Here is a 24,513-nt window from a genome sequence, read left to right as displayed (position 1 = left end):
GAAAGGTGGCCAGCAGGCTAAATATTAAATTCTCGCATCTGGCTTTTTTCCCCCCCAGCATCCTATTCCAAAGTTAATTTTACTAATTTAAACTGATGCTTATAAATTTATTGCTAGCTTTGTAATTAAATATATGGAATTAAATATACATTCTACATGAAACCCAAGATCTGCTCAAAGAATAGAGGTAGTCCTTCACTTACAACCACAACTAAACCCTAAACTTCTGTTGCAAAGTTGGTAGGCGAGTTGTGCCACATTTCATGGCCTTTCTTGCCTAAGTTGTTAAGTGAATTACTGCAATTCTTAGATTAGTAGCACAGTTATTAAGTGAGCCTGGCCGCCCCATTGGCTTTGCTTCTCAGAAGGTTGCAAAAAGGGGTCACATCACCCCGGAACACTGCAACCATCATAAATGTGAACCAGTTGCCAAGTGTCCAAATTTTGATCACGTGGCCATAGAGATGCTGCAACAGTTGTAAGTGTGAAAAACACTTATGTCACTTTTTTCAGTGTAATTGCAACTTTGAACAGTCACTAAATGAATGTTGATAAGTCGAGGACTACCTGCATCAATAAATATCATTGGTGTTATAACTTTTCTTTATATAACATGGATATTATTTTTTTTACTATATATTTCACCTGCAGATCATGCTATGAAAAACAAACTTATAGTTACTTGTAGTTATATACAAAGCTGTAATTACCGCTCAACTTTATCTTGCATTGTTGATTGTGTGGTTTCCTCTAGTTTTCCCAAACCACGGTCCTTCTTTGCACTTGGAAGAGTTGCAGGTGTTGATTGTTCTTCTTCTTCGACATCTTCCCCCCAACTTTGCTCTTCATTCCCATGTTTTCTGTCCACCTCATTATCTGAATCACCTTCAGAGGAGTTTTCTTCACAGGTAGAATCTTCACTGGACGTGGTTTCATAACTGAATATGGACACCAGGCATTACTTAATTTTCTCTTTTGACAAGCAAAGAAGTCGATATGTATGTTCTTTGAGTTATTTTTGGTCAATTTTTGTATTGATTATAGTAATAATAATAATTATATATATATATATATATATATATATATATATATATATATATATATATATATATATATATAAAGATTTTTTTAGATCTATTAGATCTATACTAGTCTCCCTTTATTTATTTATCAGCACAAATACAACATATATATATATATGTAACAAATATATATATAACAAAAAGGCAACAGTAAAAAATATTGGGTTTCTGTCTGGATGGTCTCTTGTGATGAGCCGATGGACAGAGAATGGAAGTGTGACCTTCCTCCCATATTTGGGCATACCAGGGGTTGTGACAAGTACTGTGCCAGCAGAAACAAAGTCTTAAGTGCTGCAGATTGTCAGCAATTTCCTTCTCCAGCACATGGAAAAATACACCTGGAAACATCTACCTATGTACCTATTCTCTCTCTTGTCGTGCCTACCTCTCTACTGTATTTCTCTCTCCCTCTCCCTATGTAGGTACTAGGTAGGTACCTACTCTCTCTGTCTCTCTACCTATCTACTGTATTTCTCTCCCTCTCTCTCTATTTCTCTCTATCCCTTTATCTACCTACTTACCTGCACACACTCTCTCTCTCCCTCTCTACCTATTGTATTTCTCTCTCTTTCTCTCCCTCTCTCTCCCTCTATCTACCTACCTATGTTTTTTAAAATTTGCCTCCTCAAAACCTTGGTGCATCTTATATTCCAGTGCGTCTTACACTCTGAAAAATACAGTAAATGTTTGCTTCGGGGTGGGTTCCGGCAGGCACTACTGCCAGTTTGCTTGTGTGTGCATGTGCAATGCAATTAAAATTTCAAGATGGCGGTGCCTATGGCCCTCCCCAGGGAGCCATTTTGGGAGTGTGGCAGGCCTGGGTTGCTGCTGGTTCCAGGAACCTAGGCCACCAAACCACTGCCAGTTTGGCCAAACGGGTCCAAATGGATAGGAACCCACCACTGGTTTACTTGATCTTTCTTTCTGCACATGTTATAACTGCACATGATGATATTATAACTAGAAAGGTCCATATGGCTGAAGCCAGAGCTGGGATCCTACCAGTTTAGCAACCGATTCACTGAGTGCCCTGAGCGTGCCTCATGTGCGTGTACAGTTTACAGGAAAACAGCTGAGGCACAGCAATCCACTCTGCCGCCCCTATCATATGGGCTTCAAAAGAGGGAATAAAGGTGAATACAGTGAAGGGGCGGGCGGGCCAAGCTGAAAGTTGGAGTGAACCAGTTCATTCCCAGTTGATAATCAAAACTACTGATTTGCCCGAACTGGTCCAGACCAATACAATCCCACCCCTGGCTGAAGCTAGAAATGTAGGTACATTTAAAAATAAGAGCAATGAAAGAAAAATTAAATTTCTCCCAATGCCATAACTAATCTGTTGCTCTATGGCACCTAAAACATCAATTCAGGTACAGAAGTAATCAATGTTATGAGCAATGATTTAAAAAATTAATTCTCATCAGTCCAGATCTGATGACTGGGCTCATCTGATTTAGGTAACAGACTTACCTGAGCGTGAATTTAAGCAATAATTCTGTAGCTAACTGAGTCATCCCTATGTTTGTAGACACCTAATTCTACTAAAATAATTTGAAACATTTCCACAAATATAACAAAAATGATATTTGTGATTTCCATATGAGCCCACTTATTAACGAAAAACTAGTTTTAATTATTTAATGAGTGATATTAGATGGAACCAGATTGAGATTATTCTGCAAAGACTTTCCCCCCAAATCTAAAGAAATGCTATTGTGGTTCACAATAAACCATGCCTTAGTATTTAATGCCTTGGCACGCCTTCCTGGATTGCTCAAACCTTACCTCCTCCTTACTCTAGTAAAATCACAAGGAAGAGATTTGTATCAACAATTGTATCCAGATTCAGAAAGAATTTGATTAGTATTTAGTAAACAGCCCAAAATATCCATTTAAAGATTGCTTTTTCAGTATATTGAGGTACAATAACTGTTTCTCATTTCTGCTTAGTCATTATGATAGAGTAGTAGTAGTAGTAATAGTAATAGTAGTAGTAGCAGTAGCAGCAGCAGCAGCAGCAGTAGTAGTAGTAGTAGTAGTAGGAGGAGGAGGAGGAGGAGCAGCTGCAGCTGGGGGAATAGAATGACTCACCGCAGCCAATTTACCACGGGCAACTGGCCATGGGACAACTTGCCACTAAAGAATTCTACACAGGATAACTGAATGCAATAAATATTATCCACCACATTATTTTCATTGACAAAAATGGAAATAATGTCGATGAAACAGTGGTGGATAACATTTACTACATTGAGTTATCCCGCGTGAAACTGTCCCTTGGCAACTTGTCCCTCGGCAGGTTGGTCGTGGGGAGATGGCCATGGTGAGTTGGCTGCTGTGAATTGTCCTAGACGCAGAGAAAAAGCAAGACCCAGTTCAAAAAACCAGGTTATCATCTTGTGCATAAATGGGTCTGTTCTTCCTGCTGAAATGAAGTCTAGGAATAATCTGCTAGAGGCAGGAACTCATGGCAAAAGAAGGGCACAAACAGGAGTGAGCAATCTTTGGGATGGGGACAAGACTGCATTAATATTTGAGGGAAACCAGACTTCATTGACTAGAAACTGCAATTTTAGTAAGGCAAATAAAGAGGGACCTAAAAGGTTTTAAAAAGGAGTTTGGAGTACTAAATCCAGCCTAGGATCTCCAGGTAGTCATTAATGTTGCATGTGCCTACATTAGTTGTTGACTTAGGAGATTCGATCTACCCTCCTGATACTTCTTCCTCTTGATGTTTGTCTTTGCCTAACTTTCTTATTTCCAGCAGTGATTGTTTTGCTTCTTAGGAAGGAAAAGGAAGGCATTCCTGTAATCCCGAGTACATTGATGCAGAAATAAATGGCCCTTTGCCCCTAGGTAGCTACATATAAACTCCTTCAACCATCAGTAGCCACTGACTCTGCTCATTTACTGACTGAGTCAATTGCCAACTGCAGTAAACTTCCATTTTCCATGTGGTCATTCTTACAGATAACTGGCTCCATACATGCTTGCTTTATCCTTTAAAAAAAAAAATCTCCAGGGGGAAATATTGCTATGGAATAAATTGTACACTTAGATTTAGAATCAAGGGGCAGGGGTGACTTATGGCTGGTGAGAAAGGATTTGATTAACATGGGGGAAAGGTGCAGTTGACTGATCCTGATGCGCTGGGAGTCAAGAACTATTAAGCCTCCTAGAAACTGGCAGGACCTTACAGTAAGCAACCTATAATAATAATGGTCCCAAACTGTGAATTGTACAACACCTTCAGTTCTCTGAGTAATAGATTTTTAAAGGTGGCTTGTAAGAGAGAATGGGGTAACAATCATAATGAGATTATTTGGACTCCTCTTTAGAAATCCAAAGAGGAAGAAGGTTAAACCGAAGACTAAATACAACAACAGTATGGAATAAGATATGTAATAAAATATAAAGAAGGCAATGCATAATATATGCAATAAAGTAATAACATTAGTGTGGCATACAAGTTTGGCAACTATTCAAACTTGCAATAGTGTTGAACAAGAGGGACTTATGAGCAGTCCTCAAGAGTTCTAGCTGTCACATTGTCCCTGTAGTCCCTGTACAATTTCTGACATTCTTTGTCAATGTCCCAGAAGCAAAGTTATTGGGGAAGCCAATAGGAAGTCAGAAGTCGCAATCATGTGAGGTCCATGCTTATTACCAACCCGTGTGATCCTTGCTTAATTATGGCAATCAAGACTGGTGGAATTGTCATTGCTTAGTGATGTGATCACGTGACACTGCATTTTACAACCCCATGCCTTAGCAATGGCAATTCTGATCCCAATTGCCATCATAACCTGAAGACTACCTATATTGAGGCTTACTGTATCGTCCATTGCTCATTTTTGGAACAAGTACCATTTCTTTTCTAAAACATGGGTTGAGTTTCTCCTTGATTGCTAAGCAAGGAATCAATTATGCTTGAAGCAGGAATATATGAGTCCTATTAATTACATTCTCTTTATTGCTTCTTGGCAACTTTTGACAGAGATCTAATCCACAGTAGAATGGAAGAGGAATAAACAAAGTTACATTTAATCAGACATGACCGTATCATTTTGAGTATACATGCAATGAAGCATTATAAAATGAAAAGGCAATCTTGTACCTTCCACTGATGCTTACCCACCATTTACCCCAACAAACTGAAGGTTCTTTTTGGTGCCGTTACTTCCTTCATGGAAACCAGCTTCTTTCTTTTTCATAATAGATTTCAGACTTGTACTTGGAGAGATTTCTGATAGAGATAAGTTTTAAAACAATTATATAAAAACGTTATCATCACCACTCTTTCTTAACATTACCATATATGTTGCAAATGTTGAGTTCTACTGCCAATCTTTTCCCATGACAGATGTTCATGATGGACAATTGGACATCCCTGGGTGGTCAGGGCTTCATGCAACCATCATGCATTCTTCCCCATGTACCAGAACTCTCATGCCAACATAGAAGATGTGGTAGACAAAAAAATCTTCCATGCTTTTCTCTACCATGAGCCATACAAACACATTTATGGCAGCTGAAGTTCGTAAAAAGAATTGTGACAACATAAGAACAAGAATTGAGGTTACTGTGAGCAACCAAGAAATGAATGCATGGATCACCAAATAAATAACTCCAGAGTTTTCCTTCGAGGTACAAATGACCAGGTTCAACTTCTCCTATTTTGAACACATAAAGTAGAGACTTAGCTCTCTGGACAAAGTTCTAATGCTGGGAAGGTGGAACAAAAAAAAAGAGAAGGAAACTAGTATCAAGGTGAGTGGGCTCAGTTATAGTGGTGGTGAGTGTACAATTGGAATATCTGAAAAACCATCCTAGGGACAGATTATTATGGAGAAAATCTACCTGTGTGGTTGTTAAGAATCAGCATTCTGTTGAGATGGAGAATGCTATGAGTGACAACAAATATTATTCCCCCTTTTTCCCCCATTGGCCTGAATTGGCAGTGCTGATTTGACTAATTTCTCAGACTAACTTTTAATTAAGTCATCTTACTAATTGGGCTAATAATGAACTATAAGTCAATAGGAAAAGAATCAGATCAGACAACATCAGTTCTCACCATACAGCATTTCTCTGAAAGGCAACAAGCAAGCATATGGGAGTGGTATTAAGCAGCAGTGAGATATTAGACACCAAGCTATACACAATGTAGCCCAGTCTACACTCCAATACATGCCTGTTGCCTTCAGGAAGGAGTTTATCCCATGATAAATCTAAGAGGCCTCAAGTCAAAAAGGCATCATGTTGCCTATCAATACTGCCAAGTACATTTCTTGAGCTAGAGCTAGACCTACTCCAGGTGATAAATTGCCAACTGCAGAACCATGGCAACTAATCTGTGATATTCTAGATAATTTTATTTGTTTGCTTATTTATTTGTATCCCACCTTTATTATTTTTACAAACAATCCAAAGTTATGAACATCTAGAACACATCTTCCTCCTCCTATTTTCCAGACTACTACAACAACCCTGTGAGGTGGGTTAGGCTGCAAGAGAGTGACTGACCCAAGGTCATCCACCTGGTTTTCATGGCTAAGTGAGGTCTTAAACTCATGGTCTCCTGCCTTCTAGCCTAGTGCCTTAACCAACAGACCAAACTGGCTCTTATCCACAATGAAAAAGACTACCAGAGTTCACATTTAGTTTGAAATGCTAATAATAGTATATTTTCCTACATTCTTTGGTTGTTTTGTATTGTATTTTGATTGTGTTGCCTGGACATTTCTACTTCGAAGAACTGTAAAAGCTACATGGGGCTACCTAAACTAGCCTAATCTGGGCAAAAATAAAATTAGTGACTATGGCAGTACATAACATCTGGAAGGAATTAACCTGCTTATCTGCACAATGGAGCATTAGGTCTCAATATGAAAAACTGGTTATCTGTTCTGCTTGCCAAAGGATTATTAAATTGGGATAATTAATTGTGATTTTAAATTATTAATACAAATTAAGACTCTGTTTCTTTTCAAATGTGTCTACATGCTTTTAAGTTTTGAAATTTAAAACTTTCTATTCAAACTATAAACTTTGTACATAACTTTCTTTAACTCTAAGAAAGTTAATTATACTATAAACAAACTATAAACTTTGTACATAACTTTCTTTAACTCTAAGCATTAATTGCCTTAGAGTTTTTCTCTTAAACACGGGAATAGATAGTTGGGTGGTTTGATATCTTTAGACAAATGCAAGCAATCCAGTGTTCCCCAGATGTTTTTGATTTTAAAGTTTCATCAGCCAAAGTTGGTGGAAAAGACTGTGAGAGGACAACAAATTGCCTACCTCTTCATCACTCTCGAGACTCTTCAGATTGGTCACTTTCTGAACTCCATAGGTTTGCCTATACATTCCAGAAGTTTTTTTTTTAATTTGCTAAAATGTTTTTTTTAATATCACAGCATGTGCTAGGATCTGTTTATACATGGGGACAGCAACATATTTGATTGCATCACCCCATATGCACCATTTGGCAGGGGTCTAGAATCATGCTAGATGGTGTAAAATGTTGGAAACTTATTTTAATGTTCAATCTAATTTTCACCTAGCATGCTCAATCCCTCTATCTGTCCAGATCAGAGCAAGCACATACCACTCAGTTCTGCTAGAAAAATAAATAAATGGCTTAACAGTTAACTGGCAAAAGCAAGGCAGGGAGAGAGACCAGAAACACAGGCAAGAATTTATTTAAATCTCTATAGGTAAAAAAGGCACAAAATTTTCCAGAGTTACTGGAAATTATATTGTGAATAACTAGTACGGTGGTGGCCTTTCTTTTATCCCATATTTTAACCTTTTATGTATAAAATGACAGAAGAGATTGAAAGAAGAAAGAAAGTTATTCCTCCTCAATTCTGCACCATTAATGAAAGAACTGAATGAATAGGGATGATAAAAACACAAGAATTCCATTTCCCTCCCATTTCCCACAGTCCTCCCCCCTATTATCAGAGATCCATTCACTCTGGAAGGGAGATTTCTCAGAATTCCACAGGGCTCTGAGCTCATTCAATCCTCATTGGACAACTGAAGGAATCTTTTCCATTTAGGATTTTATCCCTTCATTATTTCCTGATTTGAAAATCCACAGGATCTACCAAGTCTATTTTATATCTTCCTTTTATAGGCATTTTAGACACAAGAACAAAGACATTCACATTTTTAATTTCAAACTGAACTTTGAAATCTGACGGGAAATTTTAAGAGACGGAATGAAATCGTACGGAATCAACTTTCAATATGCTTGGAAAAAGGGCATCCTACACTGCGTAAATTATGAGAACAAAAATTTGTGAAATTGAACATGAATAAGGGCTTTTCTCTGCCTTGTTGTTCATTAAAATGTAAGGCTAGGCATCTATACAAGGTTTCTGAAACTGCCAAAGTCTGTTATCTGTCAGCCACATTTAGCTCACTAGGTCACTTTGTCGCATGCTGAGACAGCAAACTAGAAAGCCCAGATCATTCCGAGATAGCACGGAAAAAATTAGAATGTCGATAGTGCATGAAAGAGAAGAAAGACTATCGGCTGATTTTCTATTATCACAAGCGATTGAAAAGTAGAATCTGAGAGTGACTAGGATTTGCCGCTGCTGCTGTTTTACATGTGACAAACCTTACATTTAAGCTTTAGCTGCCCATAATTTAAATCAAAAAAAGGCATCAGAGTTTGCCCATAACCAGGAATACCTTATAGTTTTGGCACAATAGTAGGTATTGTGGCAAAGCAGGCACTGACCCAAAGAATTTTGTTGCAAATGGCATAGTAAGCCCCCCCCCCCCTCATTCTACATAGTGAGGCTTCTTTGATGGCAGCATCCACTAACACTGAGAAGGTCAAAATATGAAGTCAAGGGTAAGTTATGTGACATTTAAAGCTTTGACAGAGATAAGTCGTCATGGAGCTCAAGAGCCAATGTTCCCAAACATACCATTCTATATGCTTATTCTAGTAGAATCAGTTTTATACCTTATGTAGTCCTTGACTCACAACCATTTGTTTAGTGACCACTTAAAGTTACAACAGCACTAAAAAAAATGACCTACAAACATTTTTCACACTTATTCCTGTGGTCATGTGATCAAAACTCAGACACTTGGCAACTGGAATGGATTTATGATGGTTGCAATGTCCTGGGGTCATGCGATCATCTTTTGTGACCTTTTGGCAAGTGACATGAATGGTGAGGCCAGATTCACTTAACAACTCTGTTAAGTGTAACTTAAAAAGTGTAGTATTTCACTGGAACAGTTGTAGCAAGAAAGGTCGTAAAATGGGGCAAAACTCAACAGCTATGTTGCTTGACGATTGAAATTTCCACCTCAATTGTGGTCGTAAGTGGAAGGCTATTTGTATTGACCTACTTTTATCATACTGTATACCACTGTATGCTTATTTATATGCAATGGAATTCACTTCCTCATTTGGGACTCTTGGACTAAGTGAGTGGAAGGGTTGATCTCCCTGACTGGTACCAACTTAAGATCAGGGTGATGGACTTATTGAACGCTACATGTATATAGTGAGCATTCCAATCAGTGTAAGTTTCTTGTTTTATTTGAAAAGTATTTAATATTCCAGAGTTTGTACACCTAAGCTTCTTCCATAACTTTTGCTTGTTTTTCCATCATTGGCCTCATACTAGCTTTTTTAGATATATATACATATGTACAGGTAATCCTCCTTTATCGGTCATAATTCATTTTTAAGTATTAACTTAGAATAATGGGAGCCCAGGCTCTTAGTATACAACTTCTTAGAGATTTTCCCAGACAACGGCAAAGAAGGTATGGACAGTACATTAAGCTACGTTTTGTTTTTTAAAAAATCAGGGAATATTCTTTAAATATCTTAGTTTTATCTTTTTATTTTGAAAAAAAGCAATTATGTCTACTTGATTTGTTTCTCAAGTGATGCTATCCCTGAATACCATCAGTGTAAGAGAATGAAAGACTGACTTTGTCAAAACTATTTACCCAACTGTTGATACTGTGTGTTGGAATTCTCTTGGTCTGTTGGTGTCTGTGCTGAGTAGGCCGAGAGCAGCAAATTCAGAGAATTTACAAGTTGATTCTGGATCGAACTGAGCTTTGAGGCAGGTTGCTTTATTGCACTGGCTAGCTCGGGATACCCATGTTCTAGGCACAGCCACTGCTCTTGTAAGAGATCCTGGATTTTTTTAATGTACTGGCCCAGAATGGGATCTGCAGGTGATTCTTTTGCTCCTTGGTCATTCTGTTCCTCCTGCTCTTGCTGAGCATCTTCTTGAAAAATGATTGGCATTCCTTTGGATTTTATGTCAGCGGTCTTGGGACCAGAATCATTTTCTCCACCAGGAACAAAGAGCTGAGCGGTCAAAGGGTTTCTTTCTGTCTTGCAGTTTTCATTATCAACATGTACCGGTAGCTCATTATAGCTTGGTTCAACAATGGAGCAATCACTTTCCTGAGCAATTCTCTCTCCTTGCTTGTTTCTCTCCAAAGTAGGCTCATATCTTCGTCCATTATCAGCAGATATCTCATCACGGAGTAACTCTTTACATAGGTCCACATTTTTATCATCAGCCTCGTAAGTAACCGCTCCTAGAGGTTCCACAAGCTCCGTGATGCTTACAGAAATCTCTTTTTCATGCATCACCTTTTCATGCACATGTTCTGTATTCACAGCAACATCAAAGTATTGGGGGGCATTTCTGGCCTGCACGCCTGGCTTAATTTCTTTGATGTTCTCCCCACAGAGTTTCTCTTCCAGCTGGGCTTTAGAAGTTGCTAGCAATTCAATACTTCTCTCTTTTGCTTTGATTTCTTGATCCTGTTGCTTCAAAACCTTCCGGATCTGCTCAAGTTCTTCTGTTTTGTGATTTAGTTGCTTCTCCAGGATTGCAATATGCTGTTGTAATGCTCTTATATTGCTGGGACTTTTGAGAAGGAAGGGGTTGAGTTGTATATTTTCTTCCACTTCTCTAGTGCTAAGAGCTGTCACTTCATCCTCTTCCTCTACTTCTTCTGCAACAGTCTCACATATGTTAAGTTCTATTCCTTCCTGGGATTCCTTTACAGACATGTTTTCTGAGGTACTGGTAGGGGCCAATTCACTCTGAACTGATGATGGACACACCTGCATCTCATGACATTCTTCTCCGCTCTCCACAGCCTCAAGGAATTTCTGAGAAATTAGAGGTTGGCTTTGCTGTGGATCACTGAGTTCTGTTTCCTTAGGAAGCTCTGTTTGTTGCTGGTCTAACAGAAGCTGAGCTCCTCTCCTTAATCCTGGACTTTTCTCAGAATCCTGGATGGCTTTATTGGTTTGTTCTTTCAATGTTAGATTTTCAAGTGGGGGCAACAGAGATCTTATGGAACTAATTAACTCGGATGGCTTTTTTGCAGGGCTAAAATCAAACTCTAAACTATTTCCATTGGAAGACTGAAGGAATCCCGAAGGCAGAAAAGCTGCCTGATGAGTTTCTTCTTCTAAATTTGGAATTGGTGGAAGCTGGGCAGGCATGCTGGATGCCCTTAGAAGCTGAGGCCTTCCTTTACAATTGGCGGTCTCCTCTTCAAGGGGAAGAGGGTCTTGTTTGACAGTCTCTATTAGCAGGGCTTTCTTTCTGTAGCTTGGTCCTTGGGGAAGAGTTGAATGTGAAGATGTACCAATGGATGTGACCAGGGACCTGCTCTCCTCTGCATCTAAGGAGGACTTTCTCTGTGTAAGGAAACTCTTGTTTAAGGAGGATGAATAGGCATTGGATCCATTTTCTGGAAGGCTAAAGTTCCGAGGCAGGGTGCTAAATTTGGGGTGCTTAGTTTTCCGGCGGACTGGAATTCTCTTGATAGTATTTCCCTTTTCAATGTCATCAACATACTTCAGGAAGTCAAGGTCTAAATGGAAGCCATAGGGAGTTTCAACAGAATAGGGACTTTGGGGTGGATCTTTCTCCTCTGGTTTTGATGCCAGGTTATCTGCTAACGTGGAAAAAATAGAAACAGAAAAATAAAAGTTTTAATTTACAAGAGATTATATTGAAATCTAGAAATCTCATTATTACACATTGTCACTGCTCCTGATACATATCAAAGGCAAACCTAGATATTTAGGAAAAACATTTAGGAAATATTCTTCTCTTTTTAGATTAATCGTTCAGGAAATTCTACACGTCTTCTAACACTGCAGAAATGTTGGCTTGACAGTTAAACAAGCCTATAAAGCTACCCTTTTTACTTCTGACTGGACGTAAACAACTTTTATACTGAAACAACCCATATACTTATCATGCATCCTTCTTATTCCAACGATTTTACTGCATACATTGCATAAGCCTAAGGATGGAGTTTTATGGAAAGGCTAGAACGAGTAACAAAGTATTTTGACTAAGTAACATTATGCACACAGAATATTAATAACAGACTGATTACGACTGATCTTTTTGAGCTTATCAGGTTTCATCCCAAGGAAGTTTAAAATGTTGTTCTTAGTTCCTTGGAGGAAAGACAGGATACATACATACATACATACATACAAACATACATACATACGAAAATTAAATACCAGATGAGGAGAGTTAGATATGCTAAGTTTAAGTCATCCCATTGGTTTTCTCGAGACCTGCATTCCTCTAGACTGAAGCAATACAGACCTATTCCAGCACTGATGAAAATCAGCCTATATCAGTATGCATAACTTTTTATTCTAAATGCTAGCTGCAGCTCCAGGCACAACTACAAGGCAGCTGCATTAAATCACTGTGCAGTTAGTCTCCATCCATAAGGCAAGGAGGAAAAGAACGGCTGGCAATTTGTCATCCAAGACATCTCTGTAGAGTCAGCTAGAAGATGCAGCCCCAAAGCAGGATGTGAAAATATATAAACTTATTTTCTGTGACTCCACAGATATTTGTTCCACTGTGAGTCCTCAGGAATTTGCTAAATCATTACTCTAATTGATAATTATGTAAGCAACAGCTTCTGCAGACAGATCTGCTTTAAAAGCCACATGATTCTGATAGATGTGAAATCTTTGCTATTACGTTCAGTGCTGATAATGTATTTTTCAACACGTTTTCCAACCACGATGAGTACCGTACTTACTGGCATGGATTGAAGAGTAGTCATAAAATAAAAAGAATGCTATGCCAGCCTTGCTCTTTTTAAAATGTAACAATGTTTCAGTGGGCACACAAGTTGGCATGGCCCCAGATGTTTATTGAGTAGTCTATAAAGCTAAATAGATAAATACTATTTAGGCATTTGTTAATGGTCTTCTAAGAGCAACTCTTGCTAAATAGAGTTCACTGCATAATCTAATTTTGGCTCTTGGATATGTTCTTTGAAATAGAGAAGTACAGAAAATTTGAGTACAGAAAATTAAAGTTCTCCCCAAATAGATGAATGAAAGAACTGCTACAAAGGGCTAAAATCAATTATTTGATTAGTTAATCTGATTAAACTGAATTATTTAATTCAAAGCCAAATTATTCTTGATGCTTCTTGGAATTCTAATTACTCAATACCCATATAGTCATGCATCTAGGTAACTATAGTGAATGTGACAGGTTCTAGTCTTTTAGTGTTTATTTTATTTATTTATTTTATTTAGTTTGTAAAAGATAACAGGTATAAGTATAAACATAAATGTGAACACAGTAAATGGGTATGAATAAATGGAGACAGTAGGACAGGGAGGGTAGGCATGCTGGTGTGCTTATACACGCCCCTCTTAGGAATGGGGTGAGATCAACAGTAGACAGGTTAAAATTATGGGGGGTTGGGGATGTATTGATCAAATCCCAGTAAGAGCAACCCCATCACTGCTCTTCACAATGAAAACCAAGCTGGCATTGGTACTAAATGTCTACTTGTGTTTAAAGACTACCCATTCATAAAACACAATTGTGCTAACTTCGTCTGGGAAATCTTCTCCAACCTTATAGCTAAAATGCCGTCCTGCTTGCATTCTTTTTTGTTAGAATTTATGCATTCGAGTTTCTTTCCACAGATCAAGGGAAAAGGCCCTTTGATAAATCGCAAAATCTGAATCATCCCACCTTCCTAATTTCCATTCATTTATCAGAAGCGATTATCAACGGCATCATTCAGAAATACATGCTTTCTGAAGAGCACACTTTCTGCCATTGTACAGATAGATTTTGAACACAGATAGAGCGAATATGACAAATAAGGATATTTCAAAAGAGAAAGTGTGTTTATGTTGTTCTTAGTAAAAGATAACTTTTATTTCATAGAAAAAATGCTTGGCTTTCAATTAAGATGAAGTTTGTATGCATACCATCTGTATTCTCCATGATGAGAATTCTGTTTAATTTGCTGATGTCAAGCCATTAGTGAAACTTCATAAAAAGAAATGCAGTCCACCTAAAAGAAAAAAAAAGAGGAGAGTTTTTTATTTAATGTAAGTGATGTCTGTTTTAAGAATTGAGCATAACAATTAATTACATACACCAATGTATTTTAAAAACTTATTCTGCTTTTCCTGGAATTTATCGTCTACTAGCACTTACCTGATAAGCATTTTAAGGATTTTTTAAAACTGGTTTTCCTCTCCTAACCATGACAGTTTCTGCTTTGAGAATACATAACTCTGTGTGATTATTTCTTACTGCTGAGAAACAATTCACTGTACTTCCAGAAATTCACCATTGTGAACAGAGAAATGCCCAGGGGGTGCACACTGAGCAGAGGCTAACATGATATAGTAGCTACGTGAAAGTACAAGTGTTTTGAAAACAATATATATGTGTGTGTGTGTGTGTGTGTGTGTGTGTGTATGTATGTATGTATGTATGTATGTATGTATGTATATATATATATATATATATATATATATATATATATATATATATATATATATATATATATATGTTATATTTATGCTGATAAATAAATAAAGGGAGACTAGTATAGATCTATTTCAAGCTATTTAGCTCTCATCAGCTAGCCATACCCAAGTTTTGGGAATCGAACCTGTGCTCTATTGCCTCCCAGGCAGGGAGTTAACCATTTGAGCTACAGAGAACGACTCCTTATCAGCCAGCCAGGGTGGGAGGTATATACTTAGAGTCACAACCCCTGGTATGCCCAAGTATGGGAGGAAGATCACTACTTCCATTCTCTGTCCTTCGGCTCGTCACAAGAGACCATCCAGACAGAAACCCAATATTTTTTACTGTTGCCTTTTTGTTACATTATATATATAAAAGGGTCCCTTGGTGTAAATATGGTGTCAGGAGAACTGAAGCTGAAAATGAATTGAAATTGACAAATGATGCTGAGAATAAAAAGAAGGGCTTCTCTACATACCTTCAAGTAAAAGAATCAATAAAGATGACAAAACTTTGACAGATAATAAAGAAAACCAGCTATAGATAGTCCTTGACTTACAACCACAATTGAGATCAAAATTTCTGATGCTAAGTGAGATATTTGTTAAGTGAGTTTTGCCCCATTTTACAACCTTTCATGCCATAGTTGTTAAATGAATCACTGCAGTTGTTAATTTAGTAACACAGGTTGTTAAGTGATGCGAACTTCCCAGTTGACTTTGGTTGTCAGAAGTTTGCAAAAGATGATCACATGATCCCAGGATATTGCAATTGTCATAGATATGAGTCAGTTGCCAAACATCTGAATTTTGATCACCTGACCATGGAGATGTTGCAACGGTCATAAGTGTGAAAATGGTCATAAGTCACTCTTTTCAGTGTCATTAGAATTTCAAACAGTCACTAAATGAACTGTTGTAAGTCAAGAACTACCTGGATATTAACTTACATTCAGCAACAGTTTTCTAAAAAATTGTGAAGGACAGGAGAAAGGGGCAATAATCTGTCTGTCTGTCTATCTATTTGTCTGCCTGTCTGTTTCTATTTATTTATTTATCTGCCTGCCTGCCTGCCTGCCTGCCTGCCTGCCTGCCTGCCTGCCTGCCTGCCTGCCTGCCTGCCTGCCTGCCTGCCTGCCTACCTACCTACCTTCCTACCTACCTACCTACTTGCCTGCCTATCTAATCAGGTTCCTTGAATTACAGAAGTGACGCTAGGTAACTTTCAGATTAAAATCAACGATAGTAATCATAAGAATAAACAAACAATTAAAAAATCAAAAGATTGAAATTTAAAATTGAGAGAAACTGGGTCACAGAATACTTTTAAACTCTTCAATGACTATACATTTCCAGGAAACCAATTGCTTCCTGGAGTATTGAAACCAATACTGATAGGCTTGGTGAAATGTTGTTTATTATCTTTGAGAAAGTCTAAAGAACTGATAAAGAATAAAATGCCAGCAGACTTGGAAACATCAAATGTAGTTCCTATTTTCAGGGATATCAGTAGAGTGGGAGTCAAACACTTTTTTGTTTATGCTTTGTATGCATATCCCAAAGGAATGGAGCTTGTAGTGCAATAGCATGATGCTATCTTTGTCATTTTGATACAATCAGCAGAAGCCTGAGGACATCCATGCCTATCTTCCAAAACGCAGAAAAATTATATCACGATGTGCTAATTAACAAGCTACTTAAGTATGTACTGGATGACATGACAATTACTGTCCCCAAAATTGTACTCAGATAATGTTTCGCAATCAGACTGATGAGATATACAGGATTGAATGTGGTATGGAAGGTTTATACCAGGACTACTACTCTTTAATGCTCTTACTATGAATTGAATGAAGCAGTCAGTAGAATGCCATCAAATTTGCAGGTAACATAGAATTGGGTGGAATAACTAATATCTTAAATGACAGAAATAAAAATTTTCTTGACCCAGCTATTCAAGAGGTAACAAAAATTTAATATTTTTTTAAATAAATTTATATAAATTTATTACTTGGAAAGCAAAATCCTATGTACAGGCACATTCTCACTGAATATGTAATAATAAACATCTTAAAATAGTAACAATAGCAATAGCAGTTATATACCACTTCATAGTGCTTTACAGCCCTATGGAAGCAGTTTACAGAGTCAGCAAATTACCCCCAACAATATGGGTCCTCATTTTACTGACTTTGACAGGATAGAAGGCTAAGTTTATCTGGAACCGGTCACAATTGAACTTCTGGCAGTGGGTAGAATCAGCGTGTAATACTGCATTCTAACCACTGTGCCACTACGGCTGTTATACTTGATTGCATGCTGAATAGGATTCAGCAGTTTGATGCCGTTGCAGAAAAGAGTAATGTTATTTCATATTACATCAACAGAAATATTGTGTTCAAATCATGAGAAGTAACAACTCCATCCGCTTTGGTCAAATCATAACAGAAAAGCCATTCTGGCTACCACAGAAAGGACTCAAGGAAACTAGAACAAGTTTGGCAACAGTGGCAACAAGGAAGTTCAAGGGTGTTTGTAAGCTAAGTCTCATGAGTAAAGAGTGGTAGATTAACTTGTGTAAGCTTGAAAAGAAAATTCCTACTTAGGGGCATATAAAAGCATCTTCCATACCTGAAAGGATGTCATGCAGAAGAAGGTCAAGACCTGTTTTCTATCATTCCACATTGCAATATGTAGAATTATGGATTCACATTCTAGGAAATCAGACTCATCTTCAATGTTATTTTTTTAAAAACCCTCTTCCAACAGTAAGAGCAGATTATCAAAAAGAAGCAAAAAAGGTGTTGAATACCTTTTGTGGGTGTGTTGAAAACAAGGACCAGATAGCTCTCTGTTGGAGATGCTTGAATTTGGGTCCTTGCACTTAGCAGAGGGGTGAAGTAATAGCTTAAATGGCCCCATCTAATTCTACTTCTCATTGTATTATATGAGATGTGTTGATCATAGTAGGATGGCTTTACAATCTACCTCAGGATAATGTAATTTTCTTTTGTTCTGCATTGGGACTGAGGTTCCCTGTAGGGTCTTAGGATTTGATAGAAAACTCCTTGCAAAACAACATTTTGGACTGTTCCTCCCTTTTATTAAACAACCAGCTTCTAATTTCACTTGCAATCACCTTCCACAATAAGGTTATTTACAGCTGTTCAAACCATACAGGGGCGTTCCTGCCTTCTCTTAGCTACTGATAAGAAGCAGAGAAGTTTTGTGTGAGATCAAGAAGATGAATGTAAATGGATGGACTTTCCTTTACTAAAGAGTCCATATATTTTCTGGCAAGGCATACTTGTAGTTTAGCCTATATGTATTTCTCTGCTTCTAAATACTACTGTATAGAATCAAGAAGAGGTTTAATTCCCTCTGTTATCCAAATTGGATCATGGCTTTTCTCTGGCTTATAACACCTTTCATTTTCCATAATCTTCAATTCCTGAGGGATCATCCGTGAAGAATAGATTTTCTCTCATAAGTGTCCTTCTTTTCATTTTCACATACTTCTCCAGATCAGGTTCTTCTCCACTTCACGATCCCAAGAACAAAAACAAAGATTCCATGGTGTAATACTGCCTAGTCTATTTCAGGGTTATCATTGCTCTTTGCTAAGGCCAAAAATTAATCTTCAGTTCCTAAAACCTTTCTAGAACCATCTGAACCACCAACCATTACATCTCCATTGCCGTTCTCTCTCCTGGATCTTTTTCACAATCTGGTAATTTTAAGATGTCAGTCCCGTCATCTTTTATGTGCCTAAATTAAATTATAGCAGCCGTAGAAATTCAGTGTATCTAAACATTCATATTTTGTTTGCTAAGAAAACCTTTTGACTATGCTGCTGGAATCCAGAATTGTATATTACTAAAAAGAATTTTCTGTGCAGAGAACAGTACTGAAAAAAATGATTTAAACTTTAAGCCACAGTGCCTGAATCTGAACAACTTCCTATCCTAATGGATGCATCTATAGGAATGGGGACAATTACAATAAATGAAAACATAACAGAAAATAAAGCAATAAACCTAATAACATAATTGTTATTAAATGGGAAAAATTGAATCCATGTAAAAAAAAATATTCTAGCTTTTTTTTACTTCTAAAGGTGATACAACAACTTTACAAATCTTTGTAGAAAAAAAAACCCTGCTCTTATGTTTGTACTTATTCCAAAGTGCAAAAAACTTGAATCTCGTAATACACATACTGTCATGAGGCTCATCCAACCATTTTAAAACTATGTTAACTTAAAGCAAAATCCTGTCAATGTCTATTCATATAATATATAAAGGATCTTACTCTCAAACACATGAGCCCTAATGCCTCTAGAACAGCATTTTCCAATGTGGTGATTTCCAGATAAATTGAACATAACTTCCATTTTCCCTAACCCAATGCTAACAGTAAAAGCAGTTCAACGGTGTAACCAATTATCCAGGTCAGTGGGGATACCTTTTGCCGGATAGCAGCAAGCAGAGGCTGCTTAGAGCAGCTAATTTACCGCTAGGTTTTTGCACTAAATGAGGATTTGTGCACTTATTGTGAAATGTCCCCTTCCACACCTATTGTTCTAAAGCAGAATAGGTGGTTATAGTATAAAGGATTAATTTCAGTTAAGCTCACTTCAGTGACTAAGACTACAATTCTGTTTTACTTAAACAGTAATCCTATCAGTCACAGGAGAAAATGCTGGTATTTGGGGAAAATGGGAGGCCAGCTAGAAAGAGGCCGACAGAAAGCAAGAAGCCAGATACCATAACCAAAGATTCAAGCTTAAGCTTAAAGGATCCTAATAAGCAGAACTGAGATACAATCTGATCAAAACATTATCCACTGAGTCACAAAAGAATCAGAGGCAACTGAGCACTTAATTCAATGGAATTTATATTTTCCGAAGAGAAGGAGTGCAAGAATTAAGAAATGCACGCAGATTAAGCAATGCTTAAAATAGTCCCTAAGGGGAAAACTACTTGTCCGACCAGAAGCAAACCATGATATAAATCCTTTCCAATGGACTTATTAAAAAAAATAATCCCATCTCATTAGAGCTACGGCAACTGCTTTCTGATCCAGCCTATCATTTTCAGCTGCATTACAACCATTCCATTTAGTATTTAATGACCGAAATGAAAACTAGCAATTAAGACAAGTGCCTTGAGAGTTACCTTCACAAATTCTTAGCTGCTAAGGAAAAAGAGTCAGGCCAGCTTTCCTTTCGAGGAAGTTCTCAGAAGTGCTATACAGGCAAATCATGGGGTGTTTTTTTCAGGAACTACAGTGGTGGGTCAGTTGGCTAATGACCTCGTTGGAAAAGCAAATACAACTTGTAGTACGATAACCCGGAGGGGTGCAAGGATAATTCATGTTCACAAATGTGCAGAGCAACATTGGTAAGGATCCTGGCTGAGGAAATAGGGAACAGAGGCTTCTCATTGACACCAGATACGTTAATTAAATTCTCAATAGAAAACAATCTTTGAGCTTCAAAAACCTCCAATAAATCATATAAATGTATGATCCTTACTCAAAGGATTTTTTTTTAGTTAATCATATATCAGAGATCATACAAAGGACCACACACATTAAAATATTGAGGAACAAGGCAAGTCATGGCTGCTTCTTAAAAGAGCTTTTACCTCACCTAAGAAAATTCCATACAAAGAAACTGTTTTATATTCTGAAATATTGCTCTAATTCTAAACACATTCCCGAGTCTTAAATCAGATTGTTCCAACAGGTTTTATATTCCAATATAAGCATTTAGAGGAGTGTAGCCAAGGTGAACTTCCTGAATTGTGTACATTTATTTTGGTTTATTTTTAATAATCTAATATTAATTATGTGGTAAATAAAGCAAAAACTATACATTAAGTTGTACAAGTATATATTGTTTTGAGATTTATAGCCTGTCTTTCCTCCTGACACAACCTTTCAAAATATAAAAACAATATTCTAACTAAACTATACTATACTATACTATACTATACTATACTATACTATACTATACTATACTATACTATACTATACTATACTATACTATACTTATACTACACTACACTACACTACACTAAAGATAAGGTTGCACATATGTGCTAGTTGTTCCTGTCTCTAGGGGGCAGTGCTCATCTCCGTTTCAAAGCCAAAGAGCCAGCGCTGTCCAAAGATGTTTCCATGGTCATGCGGCTGGCATGACTAAATGCCAAAGGCACATGGAACGCTGTTACCTTCCCACCAAAAGTGGTTCCTATTTTTCTACTTGCATTTTACCATACTTTTGAACTGCTAGATTGGCAGAAGCTGGGACAAGTAACAGGAGCTCACTCAGTTATGCGGCACTAGAGATTCAAACCACTAAACTGCCGACCTTTCTGATCGACCAGCTCAGCGTCTTAGCCACTGAGCCACCACGTCACTAGACTAGAGTATTATTATAGTACATGTAATACACATACATACATACATACATACACACACACACACACACATATATAATTTTTTATTTTTGAATAAACACAAACAAAACACAAAAAACACCACAAAACCATCTTCCGTTACAAATTGTAGAAAGTGTGTTAATTGGTTACAAAAAACTTTCGTGCATCCCTTCCACAGTCACCACCTATAATTCATATCAAATTATATATTTTAAATCAAATACATTTATATATATATTACCATCATACCTCAACCTTCATTTGACTATAATTATTTTACATCCTTTTATATAAAATATTCCAAAATTTAAAGAAAACCACATAATGGCATTCGGTTAACTGTTTCCATTATCATCCAGTAACATTACATCTTTATGACATGTTCTAAATAAAAAAAATGATTATATTTAATAACAAAGTTTCTAGACCTCCTTTCTTAATCACTGTTTACAATTTATATCCAATTTCCTTTTATCAAACCAATACATATGTATACATTGTTATCATTATCAATTATTTATCTATATCCAATATCACTTCATTTTTTACATAATGCTCTAAATTTAACTAAATTTGACTAATTTTTTATTATAAGCTTTCATATATCAACCTGTGTCTTTCCAGTAATAGTGCAATCTTATGTCTTTTGCCATTTGTGGGATTAGTCTTCTGGTTGTTTCCTTAATAAGATTTGTATGGACTTCTCTTCGCAACTTGTTGCTTGTTGAATATCTTATATAATCTTGAAACCCTCCATCTGCTTCTTTAATCAGCTTATCTTTGGTTATCAATAGTGATTCTGACAAAATTTCTCTCCTTAGATCCATCAATTCTTCTCTTTTTTCTTCTTCTCTACCTTGAAATCTGGGGTAGAGCTCCTGTCCATCTATCACCCCTTTCCATATTCCACTCTTTCCATTTCCAACCACACTCAGTTCACTGTTGGTATCAACAATTATCTTGCCTCTTTGATTATTTTTTCCTTCAGTTTTTAAGACTCTAACCTCCACTTTTTCCATTTGATGAACATCTTCCATTTTTCCATCAAATTTTACTGTTTTACAATCTATGTTTTCCAATCTCTTTTCAATTTTCTCTGTTACTTCTAATAATTTTAGAATTTCAAACATAATCTTTTGCAATGTTAGTGTTTCTTTTTGATGTTGTGCAATTCTTCCAACTGGTAAAAACTGCCACTCTAGCATTCAAAATTTTTTATTAGATTTGACGCAAGTTCATTTATAATCTTTCAAAACAAGGCTTTGTTTTCACTTCTCTCCAGCTGCCAATGAAGCTCCCAAAGAGCACCTGTATAAACAACCCATGCTTTTCTCCTTATCATTCTCTATAAACAAGCTGAAGAACCTTGAAGTGCAAAGTCAAAATGATCAAAATGAAAAAAGAAAGGGCAATGTTTCCAGGACTCAAGCCTCCAGCCTCCAAATGGCAGTGTTACTTCCTTTACCTCTGATATTACAACCCTCTTTGTATTCCTTTCATATCTTCTTTATATTCCAGGCTTAAAAGAAACAAAATTCTTAAGTGAAGCAAAATAGGAAAAAAAAACCCATCCAAACCAGTATTATAAAAATAAAGAAAAAGATTTTAATCCATAGGTTTAAAAAAGAAGAAGAAAAACTAATCTGTTCACTTTAAAAAATAGGAAATATTTGCAAAATTCCATCCATAAAAGAAAAAAAGATAACACACTGTCCAATGTAGCTTAATTTCGCCGCTTATTTTCTTCTGTTTTCAAATTTAATTTAGCTTTAATTTTTTTTTGGGGGGGGGGGCAGTATCTTTTATAACAATAAGATTTCCTCACCAGATGGACACACTTTCTCTTTCTGCTTTCCTCCTGTTCTGGAGCTGTCCCAACTTCAGCAGCTTTTGGCTGTGCTTCTGTCGCTGGCAAGAAGAGATTCTCTTGGATAAATCAGGAATTTTGCCATGTCCCTGAGATCAGCAAGAGGTACTCTTCCCTGTCATCATCTCTTCAGGATGGTTTAGGTCCAAAAGGACCGCCCAACAGCAAAAGTATCGACTGCAATCTCGGCGCTCCGAGATCGCACGTTGTGTCATTGTGACATCAGTTCCTGTCTCTCATAATAGTCTTTTTATGGCAATTTGCACACTATGATTTGCAAATAAGCTAATTTACAGAATTCATCCAAAATTCAGGATCCATTCTCCCAGGGGATTGAAATTTAGCAATGTGGTCACTGCCTAAGCACTGCCACTCTACTACTATGCAACCACAATCATCTTCTAAGGTCATGTGATTGTCATAGGCATATCCACAATATCTTTCTCATTGCCTTCTGGCCCCTGTGCTCCGTTGTCTGGTGGCAAGGCTCAACAGGTGAACAGGTGGGCAGCTTTAAATTTCCCCTCTTTCTATTAATCTGCACAATTTACCTGTTTTCAGATGTATGTGCTACCCATTGTGTGGTGCTTGCCTTCTGAAATTATATGCTCCCAGAGATCTCTGTAGCTCTCACCTTGAACATCTTCTGAAAGTCCTTTTAAAAGAAAAGACACTTCTCCCAGGCCTTTTAAAGAGATATTTGTGCAGCCCTAATTGATTGATTGATGCTTGGTTTGCCTTGTCACACAAGTTCTCTTCATTTTTCCAGTGTAAGCCAGCCAGAATTGGGAGTCTCCAAATCTAATACTGGTAGTTCTCAAATTACAATCATTTGTGGCGGCATAGTGCAGGGATGGGTTCTGGCAGCCACTATTGATGGTTTTCTCGTGGGCACACAGCGTGTCTACACTCACATGTGTAATACAATAAAAATTGTTCTGTGCACGTGCAGAAGCCAAAAACAAGATGGCGGCGCCTACAGTGCCGCCAGGACAACTGGTTTGGGGGGCATGGCAAGCCTGGGTCACTGCTGGTTCCAGTGACCCAGGCCGCCAAAGCACTAACGGTTTGGCCAAACCGGTCCAAACTGGCACAGTGGTTAGAATCAGAGGTGATATTCAGCCTGTTCTGACCAGTTCTGGAGAACCAGTAGCGAAATTTGTGAGTAGTTCACAACTGGCAAATACCATCTGTGGCTGGCACGCCCCCATCTATTTGCTGCCTCCTGAGTCCCAGCTGATTGCTGGGTCTTCTTTTGTTGTC

General features: G+C 37.4%; 1 protein-coding gene across 4 annotated transcripts in view; it reads right to left on the bottom strand.

The window, feature by feature from the left end:
- KANK4 (KN motif and ankyrin repeat domains 4) overlaps positions 1-24,513 on the bottom strand; it is a 62,979-nt gene that overhangs the window by 15,379 nt on the left and 23,087 nt on the right. For 2 of the 4 annotated variants that reach the window (XM_032217452.1, XM_032217453.1), the window contains exons 2-5: positions 14,386-14,471; positions 10,080-12,065; positions 5,217-5,328; positions 711-938 (exon numbers count right to left, since the gene is read on the bottom strand). In XM_032217452.1, the coding sequence (XP_032073343.1) occupies positions 711-938; positions 5,217-5,328; positions 10,080-12,065; positions 14,386-14,401 (2,342 nt within the window). In that variant the 5' untranslated portion in view covers positions 14,402-14,471. Of the gene's footprint in view, positions 1-710; positions 939-5,216; positions 5,329-10,079; positions 12,066-14,385; positions 14,472-20,114; positions 20,230-24,513 lie in introns of those variants that run through there. The other 2 variants (XM_032217451.1, XM_032217455.1) reach the window with 2 other exon arrangements.

Source organism: Thamnophis elegans, chromosome 5 (assembly GCF_009769535.1).
Source record: "Thamnophis elegans isolate rThaEle1 chromosome 5, rThaEle1.pri, whole genome shotgun sequence".
Classification (NCBI taxonomy): Eukaryota; Metazoa; Chordata; class Lepidosauria; order Squamata; family Colubridae; genus Thamnophis; species Thamnophis elegans.
The sequence above is the reverse complement of the archived record's forward strand: the minus strand, read 5'-3'. Positions and strand labels throughout refer to the sequence as shown.